Source organism: Acipenser ruthenus, chromosome 3 (assembly GCF_902713425.1).
Source record: "Acipenser ruthenus chromosome 3, fAciRut3.2 maternal haplotype, whole genome shotgun sequence".
NCBI lineage: Eukaryota > Metazoa > Chordata > Actinopteri > Acipenseriformes > Acipenseridae > Acipenser > Acipenser ruthenus.
The window spans coordinates 9,616,039-9,643,322 of NC_081191.1; the positions used below are offsets into that span (position 1 = coordinate 9,616,039).

The window sequence follows — 27,284 nt, forward strand, 5'->3', positions numbered from 1 at the left end:
ATAAAGATACAGAGATGAAAGATACTTCCTACAGAACAGAAATATGCTATTGTTGAAAAGGAGTGTCTTACTGTAAAATGGGCTATGGAAAGATATTATCTAAGATATTATCTGTTTGGTAGAGAGTTCACCATCAAACCATCTTCCCACATGCAAAAGGGCAAACAATAACATCACTCTTTCATTATCTGTGTACTAAATGTATTTTGAAGGGTGGTACAGTTAAAGTGCAAATCATTACAATGCTTGATCTGTTGTGGGCTATGACATTGTCCAGAAAAAACTCCCCTCCACCTTGTGTAATATAGTAAGTGATTCCCCTGAAAGAATTTCATCTCTGGGGAGAAACGTTACAGCCGCAGTGTGCTTTTTAAGATCTTAAAGTGGAAGTCTCGTTGGCTCTTTGTAAAATCAATCAGAATTGTATGACATATCTGTTTGTAATTGCAAGTAAAATAGCGTGCTTGTCTTTACTCATTGTAGCTCTCTGCATGTTCTGACCGCTGTGCTGCAGTTAGGTGCCTGGCATGTTGCACCACAACCTCAAACACACATACTGTAGATTTTTCTTTCGTTCATAAAGACTGTGCTTGAACAGTAGTAGCAAATACCCATCGGGAGCTGTACAGAAAGAAGTTCATAGTTAACTAGGGGAGCAGAATTCAAGAGATGTCCCCTTGAACTACTTTCCAAAACATACTGACAGTCTGATTCATCATTAAAGGGAAGGTGTACATGATCTGGCAGCCATTGGGCAAATTATGAAACTGAAATCGGATTACAAGGAGTTTACAGTCTGGATTAAACAAATATTTGACAAATTGTCAATGGAAAATCAGGAAAACCCATACACGGACATATATGGTGGTCTGGTAAGTAACCCAAGGCTTTGTATAAATGTTGGGCTCGTTACAGTTTCCTTTTCCCTCTGCTGCTATCTACTTTCTGCAAAAATGCCTCAAGTCTGACTGCCTGTATGCTACCATTGACCACCAGGGATGGTCTGTTTTTACTATCACAATTGCAGCCTGCCCTAGAGAGCACAACCCTCCAGGTTATAGGAGAGGTAGTTCCTGTGATTTACTTGCAGTGACCAGACAGAATTCCTATATATAAAATCAGAAACAGATGGAGCTTTATTTGTTTGTGAGGGTATTCCTTTGATATTATAGTTATGTGTTGTATCAAATGAGCCATCAGATTGCATCAGACCTTGACGAGAGATAGAGAGACAGAAAATGTATTACTTTGCAGAATGATTTGTAAAGATCTGCTTTGAAAAAATGACTTGCTGGTTCAGCAAGTTTGCAAAGATCAAAGGACACAAGCCTCCTCCATGTGTTATCACTAATTGTAGCTTTTATTTTCTCTGTGCAGACTGTTGTAATGTGCTTAGGGGCAAACATAAAATCATGTGTACCAGGCTGAAGGAGTTGGGTCCTACAAAATGTGCATGTTTTAAAAACTAAACTTCACAAGCCAACATGCCATACATCCCTGAATACAGCAAAAGCATTATGACACTTTAAAATTACCAGAATCATTTACAATTAATTTTAAAAAAAAAACCTTTTTTCTAGGAAATGTCTGGGAAACACCACATCTGTTGAATGATCGGGCTAGATGCTTTTTGGTGCAAATGCTGAATGCTGAACAATGGGCTGGTGCAGTAATATTTCAGAATTCTTCATATGAATATTGTTCCTAGGCATGGGTTTGCCACAATTATTTACATCAACGTTGAAATTACATTCAAAGAACTTCATTTGCAAGAGCTTACTTTTACATTAAAAAATTGTCTGCACTTTAACAATCCTGGCAAAAAGCAGACATCGCCAAGCCACCGGATGGCAAGTGCCATTTGTCAAAAATCTTATTTAAAAAATCTTATTATTATGAAGTGAAATAATAAATCTTTTTTTTTTTTTTTAAATCACATAGCACTGCGGGGCAGGTATATTCTATAATTATAACATTTTGCTTATAATTAATAATGGTGATGTGAAGTTACTCCTTTGGGGGGTAGGAAGATAACAACTTCAGATTTCACCTAGCATTTATGTTAGGCCTAGGGCATGTTTCTGAATGAGGAGCAGGCACTGACAGGTTGGCAGCAGCTGTGGGTAAACTTACATCTGCTCTTCCAGCAGATGCTAGGCCAGGTTGTGCTGCTGGAGGAATTCTTTGATAGTGCTGGGCATATAATGAGGAGTTAATGTCATTTACCCATTAGAACATATTAACTTAAGTATACAGTGTTGTACTCCTTTTGTGTGCTAGAGCATTTTAATTAATTCTGGAGTACCTGCACTGCTTTGACCTGGACTGAATCATTTCAACAGAAAATGGGAGCTTTTGTTTTCAATCATGATAACATTTTTTTTTGTTAAGTGTCCAATGGACTTGTTCTTGCACTCTTGTTTGATAGACCCAGACAGAACAGAAATTGGAAATAACCCAAGGCAACTCTCTACAAGTCTTCAATTTCCATATCCCTTTATAAATTGGGCCAGGAAACAAGAACTAAATCAAGTGCCTTATTAACTTTTTCAAATCAGGCTCGTGTATTTTGTGTACACAAGTTATGAAAATCAACTGCAGTAAAGAAATCCTTTATATCTGAACATTGATTCTGCCCAGCATAAAGTCCACTCTGTTAATGTTTGTTTCATGCAAAAGTATTTTAAAACTCTGATTTGTATCTAATTAGTAACCAATAAATACATCAATCGATTTCACAGTATACACAAGTGCTCCTGAAATGCAAAGATTCTAAAATCTATAGGGTTGTATTTGATAAACAAAATTAGAGGCCAAAGCAGGCTCCTGGTTGTGGAAGTGGCTTATGAAGCTTATTAATTTGTACAGTGCAAAAATGTTCTATGCACACTGTGATGACAGGCATGAATATTCATATAGGAGGTAAGAACATACGTGTGTACATTATAACAGATTTCATAGGGATCATCAATTACATTTGTTGAGCACCACAAACAATTATTTCAGGCATTGGAATTAATAAAAGCTTGACCACTTGACAAGAATGTGGGTTATTACTAGAACACCTTCAAACAGCAGAACCAGTAACTACTAATTTTCTTCCTTTTTTGGTCTTGTACTTCAAAACCACATTCATTTGAAATAATGGGCTTATACCAGTGTGACTGGAGTAAAACAGGGTCCAGCACACACCACCAACCTGTAATTATGTGATCGCGCCAGACTTATCAACTGACCTTGATTCAAACGAAAGAACACTTCCTGTTGTCTGTGTCTACATCTAAAGATCTTTCCAGATTTTATAAATGCAGATGAGTCTGGAGACAATGGAGACATTGTGTAGCCAGGTGTGTTTTGTGGTTTGTGGCATATGGTGTTTTTAGTAAATATATATTTGTTCTCTGTTTGTTTTATAATTTCACTAACCTTTAACTGCAATTGATTTGATTTTCTGATGTATAAATGATTATGAAATACTATACATTAAGATTTAAACCTTGCATTTGATATTTAGGTTTTTCTTTTTAGTCTGTTTAGTCTGTGACTAATTGGCTGTGTAATAAAACATCTTGAATTGTATTATCCTCTCCTCTCCATTTTGTTGCCCAATTGCCCCCTGGGAATCCATGGCTCTGTTTTGCTCCATGCAAGAATGTAGTCCTGGTCCATAAGCATGACCTTCCTGTAGACTATCACAGGAAACAGGCACTTACCTGGAAAAGCATTCGTCATCGACGTTTCCAAAAGCTTGCCATGCTTGTATAGGTCTGTGTTATCTTTTTCCTGGCTATTGTTTTGATAAATAGGGAACTGAACATCTGATTCTGCAAGTTAATAAATTTACTAATCAGATTACAGCATGAGACAGGTGGACAAAATCTGCTATTCAATAATTATTTTTGGAAATAATTTGGAAGCATGTCCTCTTGTATCCTACATTGATATACTATGGTATTGGTATACTTGCAGGCTATTTTAACTTCGACATGTGTTTGACAGCTCATACATCATGTTAGGTTGCCTTGGTTGAGGTTATGGAGTGCCATTCCAATATAGTAGTACCCATGGGAAAAGTGTATAAGGTTAAAAACGACATACTGTGTTTGTTATTGCAGCAATGAAAAAGTTGTAAATATCACCACAAGGTCATATGTATTGCCTATTGTAGTATTCCTTCTGTTGGGCATTACATGTGTTAACAATCTATTCTGGAGTTTAACTGCTGAATTTGATCTTTACTGCTACAAGCTTAGACCATTCCCAGTTGATAGATGGAACAACCAATTAAACAAATTATTTATTATCACTTAAACTCAAATGTTTTGGGAACATACTGGAAGGGGTTACTTTGCACTTCTCTGTATTGGCATCTGCTCTTTCAGAAATGCTTGAGTTACTTAATTGATGTGTCTTGTCTGGAAATAATTGCCCTTCTAGAGAGTAAAAACAAGATCTAATAAATACTGATAATATAGATCATCATTGATTAGAGGCTGTTTTTGTGTAGCTTAGTGAAGCAAACACAACTTCTCTGATTTAAAAGGCATTGGAAATAAGTGATAGCTGATATGGACCGACATGTTCCATTTTGTATTATAACCTCTGGGGGACTCTTGTAGACCTCCTGTAAATCTTGGGGATTGAGATACATCCCTTATACAAGCATTCCATGGTAAAAGCATAGTAAAGTGCAATAAGGCACAGTGAAAGCATGGTAAAGCATACGTAAGCATTGTAAAGCATATTAATAAAGACGGTAAACTCTAGTAAATGCATAGATAGTATAACCTTGGGAAGAGCATGGTAAAACCGCTCAAATAACGTGGTATACTTTTATAAGGGTAACTTTATTCTCCTTATCAAGTTGTTTAAAATGATATCCTATTAACATTACTTAAGTAATATATGATCAACACACATAGAAAGGAAGTGATTGTCATTCACAATCAGATTTTCAATATTTAGGCAGTGTGAATAGAGTATATTATACATGTCATAAGCTGTTTGTTTTCAAGTAGAGGTCCAATGCACATTTCATATTTTAGTTAGTTACTGCTATAGGATTGTGACAGAGAAAGCATCAATCTTGGTTATAAATCTCCCTCCTGACCTGTGAGGGCGCTGTGTAAAGGGAACAGAGTGCCCCGGACTGGATGGCCTGACGATTAATTCCCAGGGTTAGGTGGAAGTCGGCCATAGAGAAGGGGGGCGGAGCTACGGTACACCAAGTCATCGACCTGGAAGGGAAGTGATGTGACAATCTCAAATTGGAGGAGAGATGGTTGCACTCGCTAACCAAGGTGGCATGACTGACGGTACATAAGGGGACATAGCGAGGTGATCGGTTCCTTTGTTTTGGTTAAGCTGAAACCGGAAAGGAGTACTGTGAAATTACCGTCAGTGTTTTGTTTGTTTTGTCGTGTCTAAAAATCTACTTGTTTATTATTATTACATAGCTAACACAACATGGAGCTGTCGCTACAGGCCAGCACTAAATCCGGACAACACTGCACCATTGTACACTAATAAATTGTATTTCAACACGAGCACTATAGCACTCACTCTGGACTTGTGAACGTGTGTGTCTTTGCGTGTGTTCTACTGTGTTTATTCATTTCGAACTGTATATTATTTAAGGATGCAACCAGTTGTTTTGGAACGGTGAATACACATCGCTGTGTATTGCTATCACTACTACACCTGCGCACTGCAAACCACCTTGCCACAAGGATATAAAAACAAAATTGGAGACATAGATATGCCTAGGCTTGCTACTTTTCAATATGAATCGGTAAAGCTTGTTGAACGCTGAATTCCCCAAAAATATGAGTTTGACTGAAATAAATTTATATACCATAAATGTCAGTAAAACCACTCGTTATGTTTTATTTTCTTACCAAAAATTATTTAGAAATCATCTCTAGTTTGTATAGTTTTTATACGTGATGTCTGTCCCATCTCTGTTACGCTCTGAATGGCTGGGGGTCGCTGTCAATCATCTCAGTGGTCTATTAGTATTGTAGTTTCACCCTGTTCTGACAGATCTCGTTGACTGAAGCAGTGCTAGAATGCTCTCATTTGCCAGCTACAGCACCTGTCATTCAAAGCGCCTACTTTGAAATTAGCGGGTTAAGGTGTACGTAAGCTTTTGCTTTAGGTATACGGTGACAGTTACTAGTTTGATTTGAAAATGGGGTGCAAGAGAAAAACACTTAATGAATATTGTGCACAATACCCTGACCGACGACTGAAGTCTCCACGGCAGGACGAAGCGGGCCTGTCTGCCTTGTCTTCCAGTGACTCTGAGTCCAGCTGTGCTGAAGCAGGAGAGGGGGAGCTCAGGCTCTGAATAATAAGCGCAAGTTAGTTCTGTTCAACTATCTAATGTTTTGTTCTGTGCAGATTATTTTTATTTGTAAATGTATGCTGTAAAGGTCTGTGTAATACACATTTATATGCTGCGTTTACTATGGTTTATTTGAGACAATTTTTTAATGTATAGCTCAGCTGTGACCAAACGTTATTTTAATTAGAATGTTGGTAACCATGGTTTTGTTGCATGTTGAATATGATAAAGGGGTTTTGCTAAATGAGACGTTTTTCAATGGCATAAAAAAGTATGTTTTTTTCTTAAAGCATAAAGGTTGATTTCACCCATTCTCTGGTTGAATTGAAAAATAAAGATTGGAAAAAATGGTAAATTCTTTCTAAAATAAACATTGATATTAATTGTCGATGTGGCAAAAAAATTAAAATCGAAGACTAGCAAGCTTAGATATGCCCATTTGGCTCTGAAGTACAAAGTGATAGAAGTATTTTTAAAATTGCTGAGGTTCTGGTGTTTTTTCTTAACAGCATCTTCTACTTCTATTGTTGGTCAAAGGCCTATTTGTACAGAAACATATGGCATGTTCCTGTAGTCAAATTGCGATAATAGACCTTAATTTTTCCCAAATGGATTAGCTCCAAGCATAAATCATTAACTTAACTTGAAATAATAACGAGTAACCAGGGTAATGCCTGATATGCTGAATTACTCTTCAGTTGTCAATGATTATACACAATATTAAATATTCCATTATTCATTATAATCATTTCCATGTTTTCGTACTTAGGACCATTTTCGTGAAAAATGGGTCTGAATGAGTAAAATGGACAACAAAATCCTACCCCCAGGAATTCTGCATTTAAAAACCAGTCGCAATACTTTTGGAGGGCAGTGCAAACACGTCATAGTTTTTATTTTATTTTTAAAGAAAAACAAATGGATTTTCAAGGGTCAAGATGAATGCATTTACACAGCACACAGGGTGTGATGGATATCTCACAAGCTCTACTGCAACTCTACCAACATTGTTTTAAGGATTATATTACATTCTACATGCCAACATAAGGTGACCTGATTCTTGATTGCTAATATCCTATGCTGTTCTCTCATTCCATTCAAAACACCCAGCTGCTCAATTAATTGGCCCACTGTGGATTGAGTAACAACAACAAAAAAAAAGTTTTGATCAACATCATCTCAATGTACTGCTATGAAGAAGACATTAAACCACCACTTTATTTACTATATCAGATCTGTTTGAATCATATAAGGTCCAGGTGTGTAGTTAGAATAAATAATTTCTTTGTTTTTCATGTATATGTTTTTGTGTCGGGTGTCTTGTAATGTTATAGGGGATCTTGTCCAGTTTGTGCTGCTCAATCTGTGCAAAACGGTAGTAAATAATACTTTACACACAACAAATACACATTATGAATCACAAAAAGATTGCACTCCTGAGCTAAAATGAAACCTAAAAAGTGTTAGTATAACTTTAGAGATATGCTGTATATTTATGCACAGGATGACATCTCTACCAAGGAAAATATGTACTGCAACTGGTTGGTTTCTCATACAAGTAATTGGATTTAAATCATCTAATACGTTTGTGTGTTTAAACTTATTTTTTGTAAGATCATTGTGTGGCTGGTAATACATTGTTTAACAAGGGTGATTAAAAAATAATGGCAAATATTAAAACTTAAGAGATCAATAAATAATAGCTTTTCCAAGTTCATGGGTGGTGTTCTGCCAAAAGATTTATGATATGGACTGTTTCAAATTGGAGTGCAAGCCACGACGGACAATCTGTTAGACTGAGTGGCCGTAACATCATCCTGAAGGCCATTTCACTGCCTATTGTGAAATTCAAACTTTTTAATTAGTTCAGTGGCAAAGGAACTCTGCACAGTAATTAATTCTCAAGTAACATCAGAGGCATGACCTGAAACACATCAATTATTGTCCTTACTACCATGTTGCACCAACTTTGACATATTTGTAAATCCACAGGAATATTTATTAAATAGAGTCTTATTGGGGGGCAAACAGCAAATTTAAATCTTTAGGGTTTTTTGTTTTTTTTTGCAAAATAATTATACTTTGTTGAATTATAAAATGGCACAGTTACTAGCTAATGTTCTGTTTATTTATGCAAATAATAACAATGTGAAATGTAAAATGTTACCCTTATCTGTTTCCATTATAGACTACTCAGGTAATCCACTGGCTTATCACTTTAAATATGAGCTTCACAAGGAATAGATCTGTGATTAGTGGATGCTAATCACATACAATGAAATTAAAGTCTGTAGCCATTAACAGAACAGAAACACAGACCAGGTACATTTAAAATGATCTTCCAGAAAATGGTTCTGACTTTTCACCTGATAAAGTATGCCATAAGCATTGCATTGGACTGCAATTGTATTAATGAAAAAGGAAAACTCCAGCCAGTACAATGGTGACCTTCTTAACTTCATCAAAACCGCCTACTTTAACTTCCCACAAGGATTGCTAATCTCAGCCCCAAACCCAAGGTGAGCTAGCCAATAGGGGCATTGAGAACAGAAAATAGGAGGCACTTTTTTACACAGATTATTGTGAGGGTCTGGAATGTTTTTGAAGCTGACACCCTAGGATCCTTCAAGAAGCTGCTTGATGAAATTCTGAGATCAATAAGCTACTAACAACCAAACGAGCAAGATGGGCCGAATGGGCTCGTCTAGTTTGTAAACATTCTTATGTTCTTATGTTCTAATACTAAGTTGAGCATGTTATCCAAAATAACTTAAAGAAGTACCCCAAAGAAAGAAAACACAACATCTGTAATTGTCATCATAAAGGACATGGTGCAGATTGAGAAATATTATCTCCATGGTGTTACTGGCCCAAGAAACTGCGAGGAATTCACTAAGTTTTATAACATATTACTGTAAACAGAGCCAAGGCATTGTGAATACAGAAAACTTCTGTGTGCACAGGAACTGGAAGATATCCATTACATGGGCCCAACATTTCACTTTCTATGCAGACCCTTTCCATATCACCCAGGTCATCAAAAACAGCATTTCCTTAATTGCATATATGTATTGAGTGAGAATCTAACAGTCTCCATTTAGGAACATTTTCAGCGGACTCTTTTTCAAGGTAGCGATTAATGAAAGCTACACAATGCATTAAAAGATTAAAAAAAGTATATATGAAGTCCTGCATGGATCGATAACATGCATGTTAGCAGTATGGTAAAGAAGGTGTTGAATTTACATACATACAGGAATACGATCCAAATCAAGGTCATAAGCACAGAGAATATTCTGCACATGATAGACTATATAGGCTACCAATATGACACAATAGTAAGGTATTATTTAAGTTAAGGCCATTTTTAAACACCACTCATCTTGTTTACAGTACAGTTTGATTTTTGGGTCTTTAATTGCCTGGCTTATTCCTCTATTTCAATTTTGTTTAGTAAAATATAACATATGTACGTTTTGAAAATAATACTGTACTGTACCTTGGGATCATAGTTTTCCTTTTTTTCCCCCTCACAGTCATAACAAAGAAGTTAATACACACTGCATTTACGCTATGCGTGACAATACATTGGATGTATGTTGCAGTGTGGAGTGTGCAGTGTGGAGTAGTGGTTAGGGCTCTGGACTCTTGACCGGAGGGTCGTGGGTTCAAATCCCAGTGGGGACACTGCTGCTGTACCCTTGAGCAAGGTACTTTACCTAGATTGCTCCAGTAAAAACCCAACTGTATAAACGGGTAATTGTATGTAAAAATAATGTGATATCTTGTAACAATTGTAAGTTGCCCTGGATAAGGGCGTCAGCTAAGAAATAAATAATAATAATAATAATAATGTTGCTACCTAAACTATAATTTTTTTTTTATATATATTATTGTGGGAGACTGTAAAGGCCAAATAATGAATAAAAAAGTAGTTTAATTTCCTAAATGTTAATGCATGACCCTAGGCGACATGGTGCAGGTGCTGTTTAATGTGCACTAGTGGGTGCAAAGGAAAACTCAGGAACTGAGAAGTAATTTTCATTTCCTTTAAAACAATCAATTTTGCATAAGTAACTGCAGTGTTCACTTTGTCAGTAGTTTGCAGCTGGGATTGCATTTTTCACATTTAAGTGCATGTTAAGTGTTTTTCTGTTGCAAAGCCTAAATTATATTTACATGGATCCCCCAGACAGCCATTTAATGAAAAGAAAAAATAAGACTACTAACAGTGGCAATAATAAATCTGGTCCTAATGTGATATAAATCAAATCTGTATAATTTAATTGAATTTCTTTAAGTAAAACTTAACAATCAATACATTGCACATCTTTAGGACATGTTAGTGTTAGTACTATAACTTGTAGGCTAACAATGCTGGCAGAGGGATGCCTTGAATGTGTCCTGAATTGTGCCTGAGTATACCCGAGTCTTGTTCAAGGTGAGACAGGTTTAGAGTAAGTACAGAAGTAGCAGGCCAGCACTATCTCAAACTTAGTGATGGCTGAATGTTTATAACCAACCTTCATCTCCAAAAACAATAGATGGAAGACTACAACAGCATTCACATGCAATGTATTTTGAAAGAAATAAATCTTGTGGCAATATAATACAGAATGATGTATACTCTTCCAGGAATCTTGATTTGACGATCAAATCCAATTCCCATCAAGTAATGAGTCGAAGTCATAAAGAGAGAGCTGGAATGTGTTGTTATGGATGTGATGTCTACCAACACCGGACTTTCTTACTTTGATTAAAGCAGGCCTGCTGTGATTTGTAAATGAGTCAGAGACAAGCCGTGTTGCTGCCAGCAAGTCTTGCCAATAAAAACAACATTAGTTAAAACTATACATTTATTATAATCATCTGGGATATAAAATGGACTTTATCTTGTTAATGGTCATTTTTAAGCAGTGTAATGTTCAACCCACTCTAAAATGATTTGTTATCGAGATTATCCATACTTAACTTCCAGAATATTTATTCTGTTAAATAATGGTTGCTTGTGATAAATGTGTGTTTGATATCGTGCACATCAATAACTGAAGCCCATTAAAAAGTAAGTTTCAAACAGTACTCATATCTTCTTACTTTTTTATGTAGGAACCTTTCAATGAAGTGGTTTTGAAGGAGTTAAGGCATTTTTGTATAGGGGTTTGTTAACAGCTTTAAGTTATGGGGATAATTGCCCCAGGGCAAAGATCAGGGTTGGGTTGTGCATGTGACAGAACACATGCACCATGGTCCACCAAGACTTGAGAATTGGAACAAATATTTACTCACTTCTTACTAGATATTCAGCAGGTATATAACACTGATGTACACTGGTTTACAGCAATTTGAATACATTATATTATAGGTTATCCAGCTATTCAGCCAGCAATAAGATTCAAGAAAAAGCTTCCTATTGAAAACCAGCAAACTGCTAGCTCTGACCAGGGTAGACCAGTGCTGGTCAGTGATGGGATTTCCAACAGGGTAGGGTTCAATGCAATTACTGACACACGTACATTTTCCTACTCTGGATCTGATTGGAATTTAAAGTCCAGATTAAGGACGACCTGTTAAAAAAAAGAAAACAGGCACTGTTTAGAGTTAAACCATTTGGATATTATTTTCCATATCAAAGTAAAGTTATCAGATTAGTTTGGTAAGAGAAAGTCAAACCAGGATGTGCCTGAAAAAAGCTCATCTATGTTGTATTGTGTACGGAAGACCCCTAAGGCCATGTGAAAAAAAAATAAAAACTCTAAATTTCGACTTTGAAATGCTACATTTCATCTTTAAAACAAAATTTCGACTTTTGCTCTAGTGCCCTGGGGTTTGAGATCTGTCCTCTAAATCACTGCAGGAAGAGCGATCTGTACCACATCATTGATCGCTATTGCTGTGTTACCTGTTTGACAATGTGATCAATAATCCTTACAATATCAGTGCACTAGAGAGGACTTTAAAGTTGTAAGTGTAAAAAGGATGTTAATAATGAAAAGAAAAATGACAGGTACATTATTTAAACAGTTGTAGCAACACGTGGAGCCGTGTAACGCTATATCTATCGAAACCCTGCTACTTACTCTTTAAACAAATGCAAAACACCATTGATAATGTATGAACATTAAATATGATTTAGAGCAGCCTCACAATCTTTAAATGTGATTTAGAGCAGCCTCACAATCTTTAAATGTGATTTAGAGCAGCCTCACAATCTTTAAATGTGATTTAGAGCAGTCTCACAATCTTTAAATGTGATTTAGAGCAGCCTCACAATCTTTAAATATGATTTAGAGCAGCCTCACACTCTTTAAATGGTTATTTGCTTACCTCACACACTTGCATGTGAATTTACAGGACTGAACTGACATTTGACAGATTTACAATCAGTGGAGACTTAGAGACAACGGAGATGGGCAGGAAATAGGATGCCCTCTAGCAATTCTCTTTGTGTAGCATATTGGACAATGAATTCAACAGGCTTGGAAGCTCTCATTAATGTTTTTAATGTTTAATGTTTCATTAATGTTTTTATTGATACCCATTGCAAGATGCTACATGTGTTTCTCAGACATGGAGAAAAATGTTTTTTCTATTGAATGCAGACTGTTATTGTCACTTTACCAAGAGAAATTTAGAAAGGGGTCCTTTTCTAAAAGCAGACACACTTTATGTGCATCTGTCAGTCTTTCTGTCTGTTTGTCTACACATCAGAATGCAGAAGGTATTCAAAACAAGAGCAATTCTTGTGACACGTAACATATAATCTCACAGAATTCCTGAAATTCTTAGCTAGTAAGAGTTCAATTTCCCAGTCAGTCAGGACATCACCTATGGAATTCTCTGGTGTGTTAAAACTAACAGTGGTTGCCACATTAATCATAGTTTATGAATATGTTAACCCAAGTTCAGGATTATTATTGAAAACACTTCCTATAAAAATGATTTAGATACTCAGACACAGTTAGAGGCTAGTCTAGTTAGCATGTCATTAATGCATCCCAAGAAGAACTTTCTCAGAATTACAGATTGAAGACTAACAATATTGACCTCAGTAGTTAGGCTAATTAAAATAAGCACCAAATTGTTTTTCTTCATGTTTCATACAACTATTGTAAAATAGTATGCCTCTTTTGCATCGAAACCTCTTCTTTCTAACTGCTTTGTTCGGAAAAAAAAGTTAATGCCATCTGTTAACCAAATATTCCCAATAGTAACATTACTATGTGGCAATTATTAGGTCTGACTAAATATGTGCATGGTATTCCAATATTAAGTTTTATAAGTAAAAGTAAACATAGTTTGAAAGATAACATTCAAGGTCCATTACCAGAGATCAATGACCTTGTATTGACCAATCAGGTTAAAGGAAATCTCTGATGCATTATATATATATATATATATATATATATATATATATATATATATATATATATATATATATATAAAATATATATTAAATAGCATTTTTGTTTTCCCCTTTTGCCAAAGGTTTTGAAAAAGTGAATGTATCATATTAAATGCCAGAAAATACTGTTTTTAATCAGTGAACATTTTCTGAAGGTACATGACATATCTTACTCCAATAAGGGCCAGTAGGAGGGTCATACCGCAGGAGTGCTGCTTCCACACCAGATTATAGGTATGTTCCTTACAAGTATCACATTTGAGTGTAAATGACAAGAGAACATAAAAAAATGTTGGGAATGAGAAGAGTCCGTTTGGCCTATTGAGGCTTGTCCCTTTGCTAGCACACAAATTGCTTCAAGGCAGAATTTAAATGTTTCTTGAATTACCCAAGTGTTTCAGCTTTTACAGTTTCACTGATGAATGTCTGCGTAAAAAAAAGGGCTTCCTACTCTACCTCCTGCTGTGAACTTTTTTTTATTTTTTTTATTTTTTACTCAATTTACATTATTTTGTCTTCTCTGTGTTAGGCTTTAAATGGTAACTTGAGTTTATAAACTTCAAATAAATCTTATCTATCTTTTAAAGATATGTAATTCTTTAAACCTGTCCTGTAGCTCATTCAATTCAATCCTGGGATTAGCCTCTTGCCCTTCTCAAGTGCACTTAACACATTTACCAAAAATGTATTATAACATCTCGTGTATTCCACATTGTGTTTGTCTTTTACTTACCTGTCAAAATGTTAGTGTGGAGTCTTGCTATATTTTAGTCCAAATTCTTTTATCTCTGTATTTTACATTTTTTCCCAAAAGATATACAGTACAGTATAGACAATTTCAAATTGTATTTATTTAGTATGCCCAGAGAAGATCCAAACATCTTTAAATTAACTGTGTTGCATTATCTGTGTGCAATCAATCTGATTTAAAAAGTACATTACAATAACATCTACACACACTTTTCATCTAAAGAGGGGTTTAATTCCAAGTAACTGGCTCCACAGCAGTCTTAGCCTTATTATAAAACTATTTTACCCAAGGATGAGAATGAAGGCTTTCATGTTGACAAAATACAGTTCTGTCATGTTCTTATGAAGATTTAACTACAGTATAAAGCCAGATTTTGTACCCGTGTTCTGATTGTTTCATCAACATGGCTGTTCTGAAAAACTTGACCATCTGTTTTTCAGTTTTACATTGTGAGAAGTGATGAAATATTTTAAAGAGCAAGACTTATGGTTACTTTGATTAATATTTATTTCCAAAGAGAAAACACTTCAGACTGACTGACACGAGGCACACAAATGCTACAAAGAACCTTACAGATAATTATTAATTTCATGTTATTAACCACATGTCCTCCCAAAGCAACAATAATCCAAAAGGTGCAACAACCACTTGGCAATTTCCTATCTCCAGATCTACTTTTACTTTACACTGCACCTACTTTGAGGAATTTGTGTAATGATAGCCCATTGATGATAATTACATGCCAGACTACAAGAACAACCCTTGGATTTACTCAGAAGTCCATATATTACATGCTAGAATTAGTATAACTTTTATATCCAACCGTAAATGTTTTTTCACTTCCAATAAAAAAGTAATGTTTTTTTAAAGCGAGCACTGGGTCATTCATGTTAACATTTTATGTCCATTTTGAAAGCTAAGTCCAAAGGTTGCTTATATGCCCTGAGCTCTTGGATTTTTAGAGGTTAAATAAAAATAAAAAAAATCATAGTTTTGGATTCAATTCAAGGGCATGGCTGTTCTCACCAAAAATTAAAGAAAATTGAGTGCAACTATTGGTGTGAAAAATGCATCCAATGCTAGCCTGAAAAACATATAAAGAACGCAAAAACCATGCTACTTTTATCTACAGCTTGAGTTTTTTATTAACAATTTTATGGCAGCTGTTTTCCCTCCTGCTAAATACATGTGTTATGACAAAACAGCCCCTGTGTAATTTTACAATTGTGTATGGTGATATAGAATTACATGGAGGATCCATGGTTCTGAGTTCAACTGGTAACATAATACTTGTTTTAAACACAAAGCATGTTGGTGTGGGATCTGCCACAGCACACTAACATCCAAACTTCCCTGCCTCATCCCTTTAAATCACAAGCGTCAATCTTTCTTTATGAATCTGATCAGATCACCAGGGAACTTTACACTTGCTGTCATTTTACACCACCTTGGGGAACTGACAGCCTGACCATGTAGTCAAGTGATATATTATAAAATTGGTGCAGAAGTTTAAGAAGAGTGTTCCACTATCTGCATTCTTGGTTCTTTGAGAGGTTGGAAGGTTGTAGACCACTATTCGTTCAGGTTAAATACCTTAGGCCAATATTTGTTCTCATCGGCCTCTGTGGTTGTTATTGTTGCTGTGTCTGGTGTCACATTTCTGTTGTGCATTGGTCCGTGAATTGGTCCGATTGATCCATAGCTAACCCTACTGCCCACACAATCGTGTACACTCACACACAGCAAAAGACAGACCTGTTTATGAAAATGTTATTAGCGATAACAATATTTAAAATGTATACACTTTAGATGGCTAGTTTTATGAAATTATTATTATTATTATTATTATTATTATTATTATTATTATTATTATTATTATTATTATTATTATTTACACAATATACATATTTGTTTTCAATTACTGTACAATACTCTTTGTATCTGCTGAATTCCATTATAATTCTAGAACCCTATTGTAATCTAGAGATATGTTGCTACATTCCGAGACCATCATTAGCACGATAGTGCTTAAGATCCAGTCTATAATATATTCTTTTGCACGTCAGTTTGAAATGCAAACAGCACAATACACAATACTAGTTTATTTCTTTACACTTGGCTATTAGCCGGGGCATTATCAATCAATACCTACTGCTCACGTTGTGCACTCACATTTTAATGTACCGGCATTTAGCAAAAAAAAGATACGAAGCGACAACTGGGAGAGCATTTCAAAGAGCGCCCCTTTTGTTGCAATTGAGATGTAGTACTTATGCACACGCAGTCCAGCTTGTGTACGAGAGATTTTGTGAGCTGACGCTGTGCATTCACTGCTGTGAGCAACTGAAGTTCGTGCCCTGTCTGTGCACGAGCAGTTAGTAGACTACTGTCTGAAAGGCATTTTTATCAACATATTGAACAACAGACAGAGTAGGTGTAGCTTGGGTCGTCATAGCATTCAATTGTGATACACCAAGAGTAAAAAGTACGACTATCCGAGTTAATGCAAAGGACGAACATTTTAAAAAGAGATTTTATTTAAATTTGTCCATGGCACACCAAGCACTTATGGAATGTTACAGCATCGGGATTGTAATGATGTTACTGACGACAATCTGCTGCCAGACAGGTAAGACATATTATTATTACAAAAGCGGCAATTTTAACGTGCGTGTGTGTGTGTGTGACTGTGTTATTATTATTATTATTATTATTATTATTATTATTATTATTATTATTATTATTATAAACTATGTACCTTAAATTTGTAATACAATAAAATAATAATAATAATAATAATAATAATAATAATAATAATAATAATAATTGACCCGTAACATGTAGACATTTTCCGTGGAAATCAAAAGTATTACATAATTATTTATATTTATTTTAAAATATTTTCTATACCAGTACGTTGATAAAATAGTATTATATGCTATTTCCAAAATAGGAATTGAAGTTAAAATCTAAATAGTTGGTATTGTTAGTATTCAATATTTTTAAGAGTGAATGGGAAAGTTTCATGAGTACCACTGCCAGACTATAAAATTACAGTAGGTATACTGAATTTATAGATATTTATGACATAATACAATAGATAATTATGTTATCTCAGGTTAAACCTTCATTCTGTTTTTTACAAAGTAGACAAAATCACAATTATGTCAAATAGCAAAATTGTATTTTTTGCCTGCAAGGCCTGTGTAATTATCTCTAACTGGGATACAAATACAAATAATACTGTAACTAGGCAAAGAAGATTGAGACAAACAGCTTGTTCATCTTTGGTCACCACAGTTTATGTTTACAGTACCTATATTTATTTGCCACCCCCAGTACTGATTTGAAAGTTATCTGAAATCATTCCTGCCTGTTCCATCAGTAGCATAATGAAATCAAAACAATAAAAACATGTAAATGACAATAAGCACCTGAGGACCATGTCAGTATCCTGTATCCTTATATTGGAAGTAGGCAACCTTTGTTTAATAGTTGTATAGGAGACTGCAGATAGTCCCAGTTTAGAAATGGGACTTTTACAGCCTGTTTTTATGGTGTAGATTGGATATTAAACATTCCACTTAATTGCTGATGGAAACAAGGCAAAGAAAGTAGAGACAGTTGAGTATACCCTACTCTACATGAGCCACTAAGCATTCGAATATGAAGGGCCTCAGATTGGATGCATATTGAGCTTTGAACAGGATGAACACCATCTGTCAAGTTGCAAATGTATTTTTAAAGAAATTCAAAGGCTATTTGAAACCAATGAAACAGTGCCAGGATTTGGAAATGTGTTTAAAGACTATATAAACTCATTTTTAATGAACATGGATGTTCAATCAGCTTTATTTTCTGTCTTGGACTGCGGCCTATGAATCATGATGCATATAAGTCAATATAGTTTGTGTGTGTTTGTGTCTCTTTAGGTTACTGTAGTTATCGTATTAAAGGGGTTTTTCCAATACCCCATTTTTTTGTGTGAATAGTTTCACAGAACCTCATTAACACTGATCTTGGCTGACCCAATGTTACCTTAAGTTGGGTAATGCAAGATTAGCACATACTGCTCACCCTGGAGTCCGTACACTTATCCGTACATTGAAAAACATAATTGTGCACATTTAAGTTGTGGGCCAAGGCCTTGATACAGTACATCTTGACCTAAGCTGATACCTGCATCCTTTCTTTTTTCTAATATTCTTACATTTTTGACTAGGGCCTTGATAAAGGGTATTTCCATGCCAAATCATTAGGGTCACCATCTCAGAATGTGACAAAAACGATTGGTCAAATGTCATTATCCTCAAAAGCGCAATTTCCTAGCTTCATAAAGCAGCAGGCCTATAGTTGCACAATTTAACAATAACATGGGGTGGGGTGCTTCTGCATAAACAACATGCAGTAACTGCCTAACATCTTAGTCTCCTGCAGTGCTCACTCTTTGAGACTCATTTTGAAATGTGCATAACAATCCCCTTAACCATCTGATTCCTCAAATTTATCTCCACATAGCCAGAAATCACAATGGTGTCGCTACCCCTTGCCAAACTATACTTCTTCAAAATTCACTATGTAGGTCTAGTCATTATTAAGCAAACTTTGAATAAGCCTGAATTATGAAATGTGGACAACATTTGCTAAAATGAATTAGCTAAAATCTATAGTACACAAATACAATAAGGTTTACAGTATATAAAACAAAATAAATATTTATTCTAGGAAAAACAAATATTTAAAACATATCTAACAGACTTATGCTCATAAGGCAACTATGGTACTCTCAAGCTGGATCACACCATATGCATAGTATTATTCGTATCCTGTCAAGAATGATCTATTCCTATGGGACCTTGGAATTCCGTCAGTAATAAAATTAGATACTTTTCGATTTCTGATAGTTGTCTAAAGGCAAAGTCTTGTAGCTACATACCATATTATTCAGTTCTGTGTTCTGGAAGCAGGAGACCTGGGTATCGATTGTACAGGCCACTGGTGCTGTAGTAATAAGCCCAATGTCCATGATCAGGGAACTGAAAATGGAGACTTTTCTCTGTGTATCCTTGAAAGCTGGTGTTTGGCCTGTTCTGACTTTAGGTCTGGGGGTCATTGAACCCAGGTTTAGAGTGTGGATCTCTGTTTCCCTGCTCTCTGGTAGTTGTTAAACTAGGACTAAAAATATTGTTGTGGACCCTGGGTCCATTGTGAGTTTCCCTGTTGTTCTGTGGGTTTGTGCTAATTGGCTTCTGTTCAAGTGTTTGGGGAGGCCTTGAAGCCAACTCCTGCAGCACCTGGATTCTTGCTTCCCTTTTGGCTCTGATTGTAAGACTCATGCTGGGCTCTGAACCCATGTCTGAGGTGTGGGACTTTTATTACCTGAGAGAAGGTGGCTTCAGAATCCTGAATGCTAGAAAAGCTATCTCTTAGCTGACCTTTCTCTGCCTCCACACTTCCAATCCCTTTAATTGGCATCAGGGTCTGCTCCAGTATGGCCTCTCCAGTGTCAACACACATTGTCTCTATTTGCTGTTTCTCTTTGTAGTCAAAGGACCCCTGTCTTGGCCCATTGCAAGCCTCAGAGAGGCTGTCTCGGGTCTCCAGTTTGTAATAGACGGCTGATTCTGAGGCACCGTGGCAAAGTTGATTAGAGTTTGCTTTTTGCCTCTGGCCTTTGATCCTGCCACCTTATGAACTTTTGATTTCTTCCCCATCTTGTTCAGACCTCCTCCCTCTCCTTGGGGTCCCCCTTTCAGTTTAGGCCTTTCCTTCCCCCTCCTTCTTCTCTCTGGGGCCCATCACCTTCCTTCCTCATTTTTTTTATCTGATCCAGAGGCCTTTGAAGGGCTCTCTAATTGTCCAGGAAAAACCTCAATATCCCCTCTCTCATTGCCCTTCATCTTTTTTCTCTTCCCACGTCAGCCTTATTCGCTCTTTGCTTTTTTTTTCTCATGTGCTAGTTTTCTTTTCTACCGTCTCATCTTGTCTTTTGCTTTTGTTCTCTTTCTCATCCATTCACTGGGATTCCCATTCTTTCCAATCACTTGTTTGTCTTTTCCTCTTTACTTTCCTTCTCTGTATTTGTTTGTTCTTCATTACTTTCCTTCATAATTTTGCTATCCTCTCCAGCTAGATTCTCTCCACTGCCAGTGATCTCTTTATTTCTCTGCTCTCCATCACCGCAGTTCTCCATTGTATGCATCTCTGCTTTGATGTCAGTTTCCATCTTCATCTCTTGTTGGTCATACTCTTTCATATATTTTCCATTGTCTCCATAAAGGGCATACTTTATTTTCATAACCTCTCCATCCCCAAGTCTCTTCTCTGCTTTATTCTCCCCATCTACTGCCACAGTGGAATAGGCTCCAGTCTCACTGGGAGCTCCATAGGCACGGTTGCCCCCAAGGCTGCTGGGGGACACACCAGGGGTTGATGAGAGGGCACATGCCCACATTGTTTGGGACAGCGGTGGGATTATCAACATAGAAAGTAAAAAAAAAAAGTAGTGTATAAACCTCATAAGAGTTTATGTGAGCTAAATAACCAATTTTTTCTTATCAAGAAAAAAGCTTTGTTTTTTTGTTTTTTTTTAAATATGCTGTTCTGTAATTATTATTCTTTGTCTGTGGCTGTAACTCTATAGTGTGTATGTGATGTCACAATACTGGGCCTGGTTCTTATGTTCCACTTTAAAGTTATTATTGAAATATTGAGAATTCCAAAAAACACAAATCTGGAAATAGTGTTTTTTATGTTATTATTATTATTTAGCAGATGCCTTTATCCAAGGCGACTTACAGAGACTAGGGGGTGTGTGAACTATGCATCAGCTGCAGAGTCACTTACAACTACGTCTCACCCTAAAGACGGAGCACAAGGAGGTGAAGTGACTTGCTCAGGGTCACACAATGAGTCAGTGGCTGAGGTGGGATTTGAACCGGGGACCTTCTGGTTACAAGCCCTTTTCTTTAACCACTGGACCACACAGCCTCCTATGTTTGGTGAGAAAACAAGACCACCCCATTGTGAGTAGCTTTACTTAGAATGGGACTAAAGTGGTATGGCCTGCCACCGTTTATTTTAAAATTATTATATCTGTGTGGTGCATGTGTATTCAAGAAAGTGGATGGCATTCAACTGCACCCCCCTCCACACAAGCGAGCATTGTGGTTTCCTTCACCAATGCTGTGCCATTACACTAACATATCCACTTACTGTATATCTATCACATAGAGACTAGGCTGCTTTTGAAATACCTACCTAATACTAATGTGGCAATAATTAAACACCAAACAGCTTAATGTACTTTAATGCTGCATTTGTGAAAAGCGCAGATACTTGACACATACCATTTGCTTGATGTGAACTTTTGTCCTGCTGTTTGTGACTGAAACAAGCCAGCAGCTTAGAGGCAGTCACTCTGCTGACTGTTTTGTCTACTGTATGTTGAGGTCTTTGGTAAATCATGCATAACTTCAAAATGCTCAATCAGAATTACTAGGTATCAGGTAAAACCTTAGTTAATACTAAGTCAAGCAGACAAATGTTTCCACTAGTACCTACTTCAGTGAAGATGTCTACTTGAGTTGTTTCTTGTAGTTTTACCATTGGTGAGACAACATTTTGCCTTCTCTCTTAAGTTACAGGGCCCAATTCAGTAAAGGGTGATGGCTTCTTCCACCCACTTTTCACCAAAGTTAAATTTGTTCAGTTGGTGTTTCAGTTGACCTGCTGGAACCATGTCTAATCAATATACTAACGAATTGATGACACTAGTGGTCTGAAATGGTGAAGGAAGGAGAGAAGACAAAAACAAGAGAAATATAAAAAAGAACAAAATGAGAAAATATTTGAAGGGAGAGAAAAGGGAAAAAACACATCAGTAGTAAAAAAAAAATAAAAGGAGAAAAAGAAATGCATATGCATTGGATTTTGTGCTGGCTATGGACATGAGGAGGCAGAGGGTGAGGAGACAAGCATGGGTGTTTAGTTTCTTTTGGTATCTGTCTGACAGTATGCAGCAATTTAATCTAAGTAAACAGACAATCACAGACTGTCCTGTAGAAGTCACATTGTCAGCAGCACTTACATTTTATGTGACTGGCTCATTCCATTCAACTGTCGGTTACACTGCAAGCATTAGCCAGTTGGCAGTATCACTCCCTTTTTGTATTCTTAGGTATAAATGCTTGGTACATGTCATTAAAAAAAAACACTGAATATTGATGGAGATCAGGCCTCTGATGGGTCACAAACCCAAATGAATGCAATTAAAAATGAAGACATAAGTGTTCAACCTAGTCATGTGCAGTTAGTATATAGTACTGTAGTTAACCTCAATTGCCTCTACTATCAGTCAATATACTGTGTGTGTGTGTGTGTGTGTGTATATATATATAACATATTAAAAGATTCGCCATAACATATTACCTGTTGTCAACACCAGCAAGTGATGATGTCATGGGACTTTTTAAGTGTCTGCTTGTGGCAGTGTGGCAGGGCCCAAGCTCTGCCGAGGCACGGGTGTGTATGTATAAATAGGGTGATAATGGAGTTAATGTTGGTGTTCGAGGTACGTGTGGTGTGTTTTCATGTTTCGTGTCGTCTTGTATTATGTGAGTTTTTATATAACCTGTTATTTTGGCCAGTGTGCTGCTTTGTTTGTTAATGTGTTTTTGTTTGTGTCTGTTTAGTGTTTTGTTTATTTATTTATTATTATTATTAAACGTGTGCTTTAGCCCTTCCAGGTAAACAACAACCATTGCCAGTGACGCTGTCCTTGTCACACTGCTGTACACAGACAGTACAACAATATGATGTCTTAGGGTCTGGAATCAGTAGCTATATTAGCAGTACAAAGTTCAAGCCCGTTGTAGTAATGCAATTACTTAAAAACAACTATCTCAACAAATTAGTAATATAGTGAATCTTGAAATCACCTTTATAACATCTTGAAAACAAATGTTTCCTTTTTACCTTGTGCATACATTTTATGACACTGATTCGTTTTATTGAACTGCAATTAAATACAACTTTTTTTTTTCATTTAACAGCTCCTGAATGCTTCCCTGGTGGGCATCAAATCCTCCAAAACCCTTACAGGAGTGTCAGCTTTGATTCACAGAGGCTTCAGCAGTCAGCTATACAGGATTTAATATGTGACCATTCCTTAAGTCCAGGATGGTACCGATTTCAGATTTTTGATAAACCAGCAGACATGCCAACCAAATGTGTGGAGGTAAAGTTGCATCCATCTACAGTATTCATGCAGAATTTCAACATTTTTGTCTCTGTAACTGTAGGGATTATTTCAGTAAAAGACTGCCAGCACAATAAGCATGAACATGATTTGGCAGCAAACACATGGGACAGTTATTGTGAAATCACAGTTCAAGGGTGTTGCTGGTATGGGACCTGTGACAAATCAGAATGTCAGTAGAATTTAACTACACATGTATTCTCACTTAAAACTGAATGATACATTTAAAATGTTATTCAATGATCTCCCCTAGAATATACAGTAGGGTGCAGTCCCTTTCACCACACAAAAATGAGTTATTTTACACAGTCCAGTAAGAAGAAACTGTATAGAGAAGAGAAACGAGGCTAACACCAATTTAAAAGTCTGAGCTACAGACACTGGTTTCAAAATCTGAATCTGAAAAGTCTAGAAGATGGCATTTGTACAAACTAAGGGACAAAAAATGTCTTTGGATGTATTTACAACATGTGTAAAACATACTAATTACAGTTAGTTACAAATGTGTGTCTTGGAAATTGTAAAAAAATAATAATAATACCCACATTCAATATGAACAAGTTATGATACAGCAGAACTGACAATAAAAAAAAAAAAACAGTGAGACAACACCAATTACTTCTTTTAAGTTTGGTTTGTAATTCAAGAAAAAAAAGACTGGAAGGCATTTTATCAGAGGAGGAAAATGAACCACTTTGATCAACTGCCACAGCAAGTTCTAACAGTAACAAACTTACAGGGTAAATTTGAGAAATAATGCTTTTCATTTCTTAGCAGTAGGAGCAGGGTAGTTCTGTAGTATTTTGGGAACATCCATTTTCTGCATTGGATTTTAAACAGTTACAGCGCTGGTGTGATTTGGAAGGCAGAACAATGGCACTTCCCTATGATAAAATCGATTAGCTTTCCATTAGTTTTTGTTCCTCTATCACATCTGCACAAAGTTCTTCCTCTTGTGTGCCAGTTCCACTTGCCACCCAATTTTGGGGGTTCAGCTATTGTTGGGCCTGCCCTACTGCTGTTAGGCGGTTGACTGTAAGGATCTGTAAGTTCACAAACTAAAAAGGCCTACTGTAAACTAAGTAGATTTAATCAGTTTGTACTTTAAGTTATTTTCTAGTACTGGTACAAGTTACATATGATTCAGTGCCGTGCTAAATCTTGTTTCAACAGAATAGTTTCAGAAACATAATTTAAATTTGTCTGAAACAGCAACTACAGGGTTCTACAGTACTACAAGCCCATCAGACATCTAAAACTGCAGAATTTAGAAGGTACAGTTGCAGTCAAAAGTTTACATACCACAGTGGAAATTTATAATTTCTAAAAATGTTTTGAAAACAAAGAATTTTATAAAAAATCTTTTGTAGCAAAAGTTTTGCTTTTGTGGATGAGGAAAAAAAAGTTACATGGAAAATAGATGTCTACAGTTATTTATTTCAGCATTTTTTATTTTTTTTTTTGCAAAACTTTTTTTTACAAAAATGCTAATTCAAAAGTTTTAATACCCTTTGATTCTATGATAGTATTGTCTACAAGGCGCTAGAAATTTCAATATGATAATGCAGAACCTAATTCTAGAAACATCTAGAAAATGCTGGATTGTAGGTGAACATTCTTAGAGAGTATAAAAGGGTTAGGCATAGGATGATTGCTGTCATTACCAATAAGTCAATATGGGAAAAAGTAAAGAGCTATCTGAAGACCAAAGTCAGAAAATTATTTATTGTCACAAAGCTGGAGAAGAATACAATAAGATTTCCAAGCATTTGAGTATCCCAATTTCAACTATTGTTTCTATTATCAAGAAGTACAAGACTCATGGTACTGTCACAATGTTCCCTCGGTCTGGAAGAAAGAAGGTTCTTTCACCAAGAACAAGTAGAAGAATTGTGAGGAAGGTTAATAACAATCCAAGATTGACTGCCAAAGATATTCAAAGTGAATGGGCTGCAAGTGGGACTGGGGTTTCCATTTCAACCATAGATCGAGTATTGCATGGTGAAGGTCTCAATGGTCGCAGGCCAGGGAAAAAGCCACTCTTAGGAAAACATCAAAAGGACAATCGCTTGAAGTCTGCAAAATGGCATTTGAATGATGGATATGAATTTTGGTCAAAGGCTTTTTGGAGTGATGAAACAAAAATCGAGCTATTTGGTCACTCTGATAGTTGTTTGGAGAAGGTCCTGTGAGGCGTACAAAGAAAAGAACACCATACCTGCTGTCAAGCATGGAGGTGGTAATATCCTTCTATGGGGCTGTTTTTTCCTCTAATGACACAGGAAATTTAGTTCCAATACATGGTAAAATGGATTCCATAGCATACCAAAAGATATTGGCCAATCATCTGAAATCCACTGCTACAAAACTTGGTTTAAAGCACAACTGGACATTCCAACATGACAACGATCCAAAGCACACATCAAAATCTACTTCAGAATGGTTAAAGAAGAATAAAATCAAGGTTCTAGTTAAAGTCCAGATCCAAATCTGATTGAGAATCTTTGGTATGAGTTGAAGAAGGCTGTGCACAAGAGAAATCCTTGGAATTTGAATGAACTGGAACAATTTTGCATTGAAAAATGGTCAAAAATCACTAAAGAATCATGCCAAAAGCTCATTGACAAATATCCTAATAGTTTAAAAGAGGTTATTATTGCTTAAGGTGCCTCAACAAGATATTAATTTAATTTTATTTGTCAGGGTATGAATTTTTTTTAATTAGCATTTTTTGAGTTTTGCAAAAAAAACCCTCTCACATAAATAAGTGTATAAATCTATTTCTTGTAACCTTTTTCCTCATCCACAAAAGCAAAACTTTTGCTACAAAAGATTTTTCCTATAATTATTAGTTATAATTTCTAGAAATTATAAATTTCCACTGGGGTATGTAAACTTTTGACTACAACTGTATATTGTTGTATTTTCTTTTGATTCACTTTTACACAGATGCACCACTGTGGAACTCAGGCCCCAGTGTGGCTGTCACTGCGAGACGCTGAATCCTTGCCTCGTCCTGGGGAGGTCAAGCAGCTCACAGCCTGTGCCACATGGCAGTTTTTCTTTAGCACTACAAAGGACTGCTGCCTCTTCCGGATCCCTATCAGTGTGAGGAACTGTGGAGACTTCAATGTGTATCTACTTCAGCCCACCCAGGGATGCATGGGGTACTGTGCACAAGGTGTGTTTGTTTATGCAAAAGAAAACTTTTCAGTTGTTCATTTATACCTTTCACCAAATGGGAGTTTTAATAATGCAAATGGAATGTTTTGTATTCTTAGAATCTGGTTTAAACAGCTTTTTATTATTTATTATTGACTAGAATTAAGTGAAAGTATTGTAATGTTGTTTTGTAGCGGTTTCAGACTCAAAGGAAGAAATCTGTGGTCCTGAGGAAATAGAAGTTGATGGAATGTGTAAAGGTAAAGTGGTCTTTATTTAGTAAGAAATGATGGCTTGTTAGAAGTTAATAACTGAAATATCTGTTGACCGAAAAATAATATAAATAAGAACAACACCACTCAGA

General features: G+C 36.1%; 1 protein-coding gene across 1 annotated transcript in view; it reads left to right on the forward strand.

The window, feature by feature from the left end:
- The first annotated feature begins 16,778 nt into the window (after positions 1 to 16,778).
- Positions 16,779 to 27,284, forward strand: part of vwde (von Willebrand factor D and EGF domains) — a 30,738-nt gene continuing 20,232 nt past the window's right edge. Inside the window, exons 1-4 of the mRNA XM_034059196.3 lie at positions 16,779 to 17,128; positions 23,553 to 23,737; positions 26,708 to 26,939; positions 27,115 to 27,180. Coding sequence (XP_033915087.2) covers positions 17,050 to 17,128; positions 23,553 to 23,737; positions 26,708 to 26,939; positions 27,115 to 27,180 — 562 coding nt within the window. The 5' untranslated portion in view covers positions 16,779 to 17,049. The remainder of the gene's footprint in view (positions 17,129 to 23,552; positions 23,738 to 26,707; positions 26,940 to 27,114; positions 27,181 to 27,284) is intronic.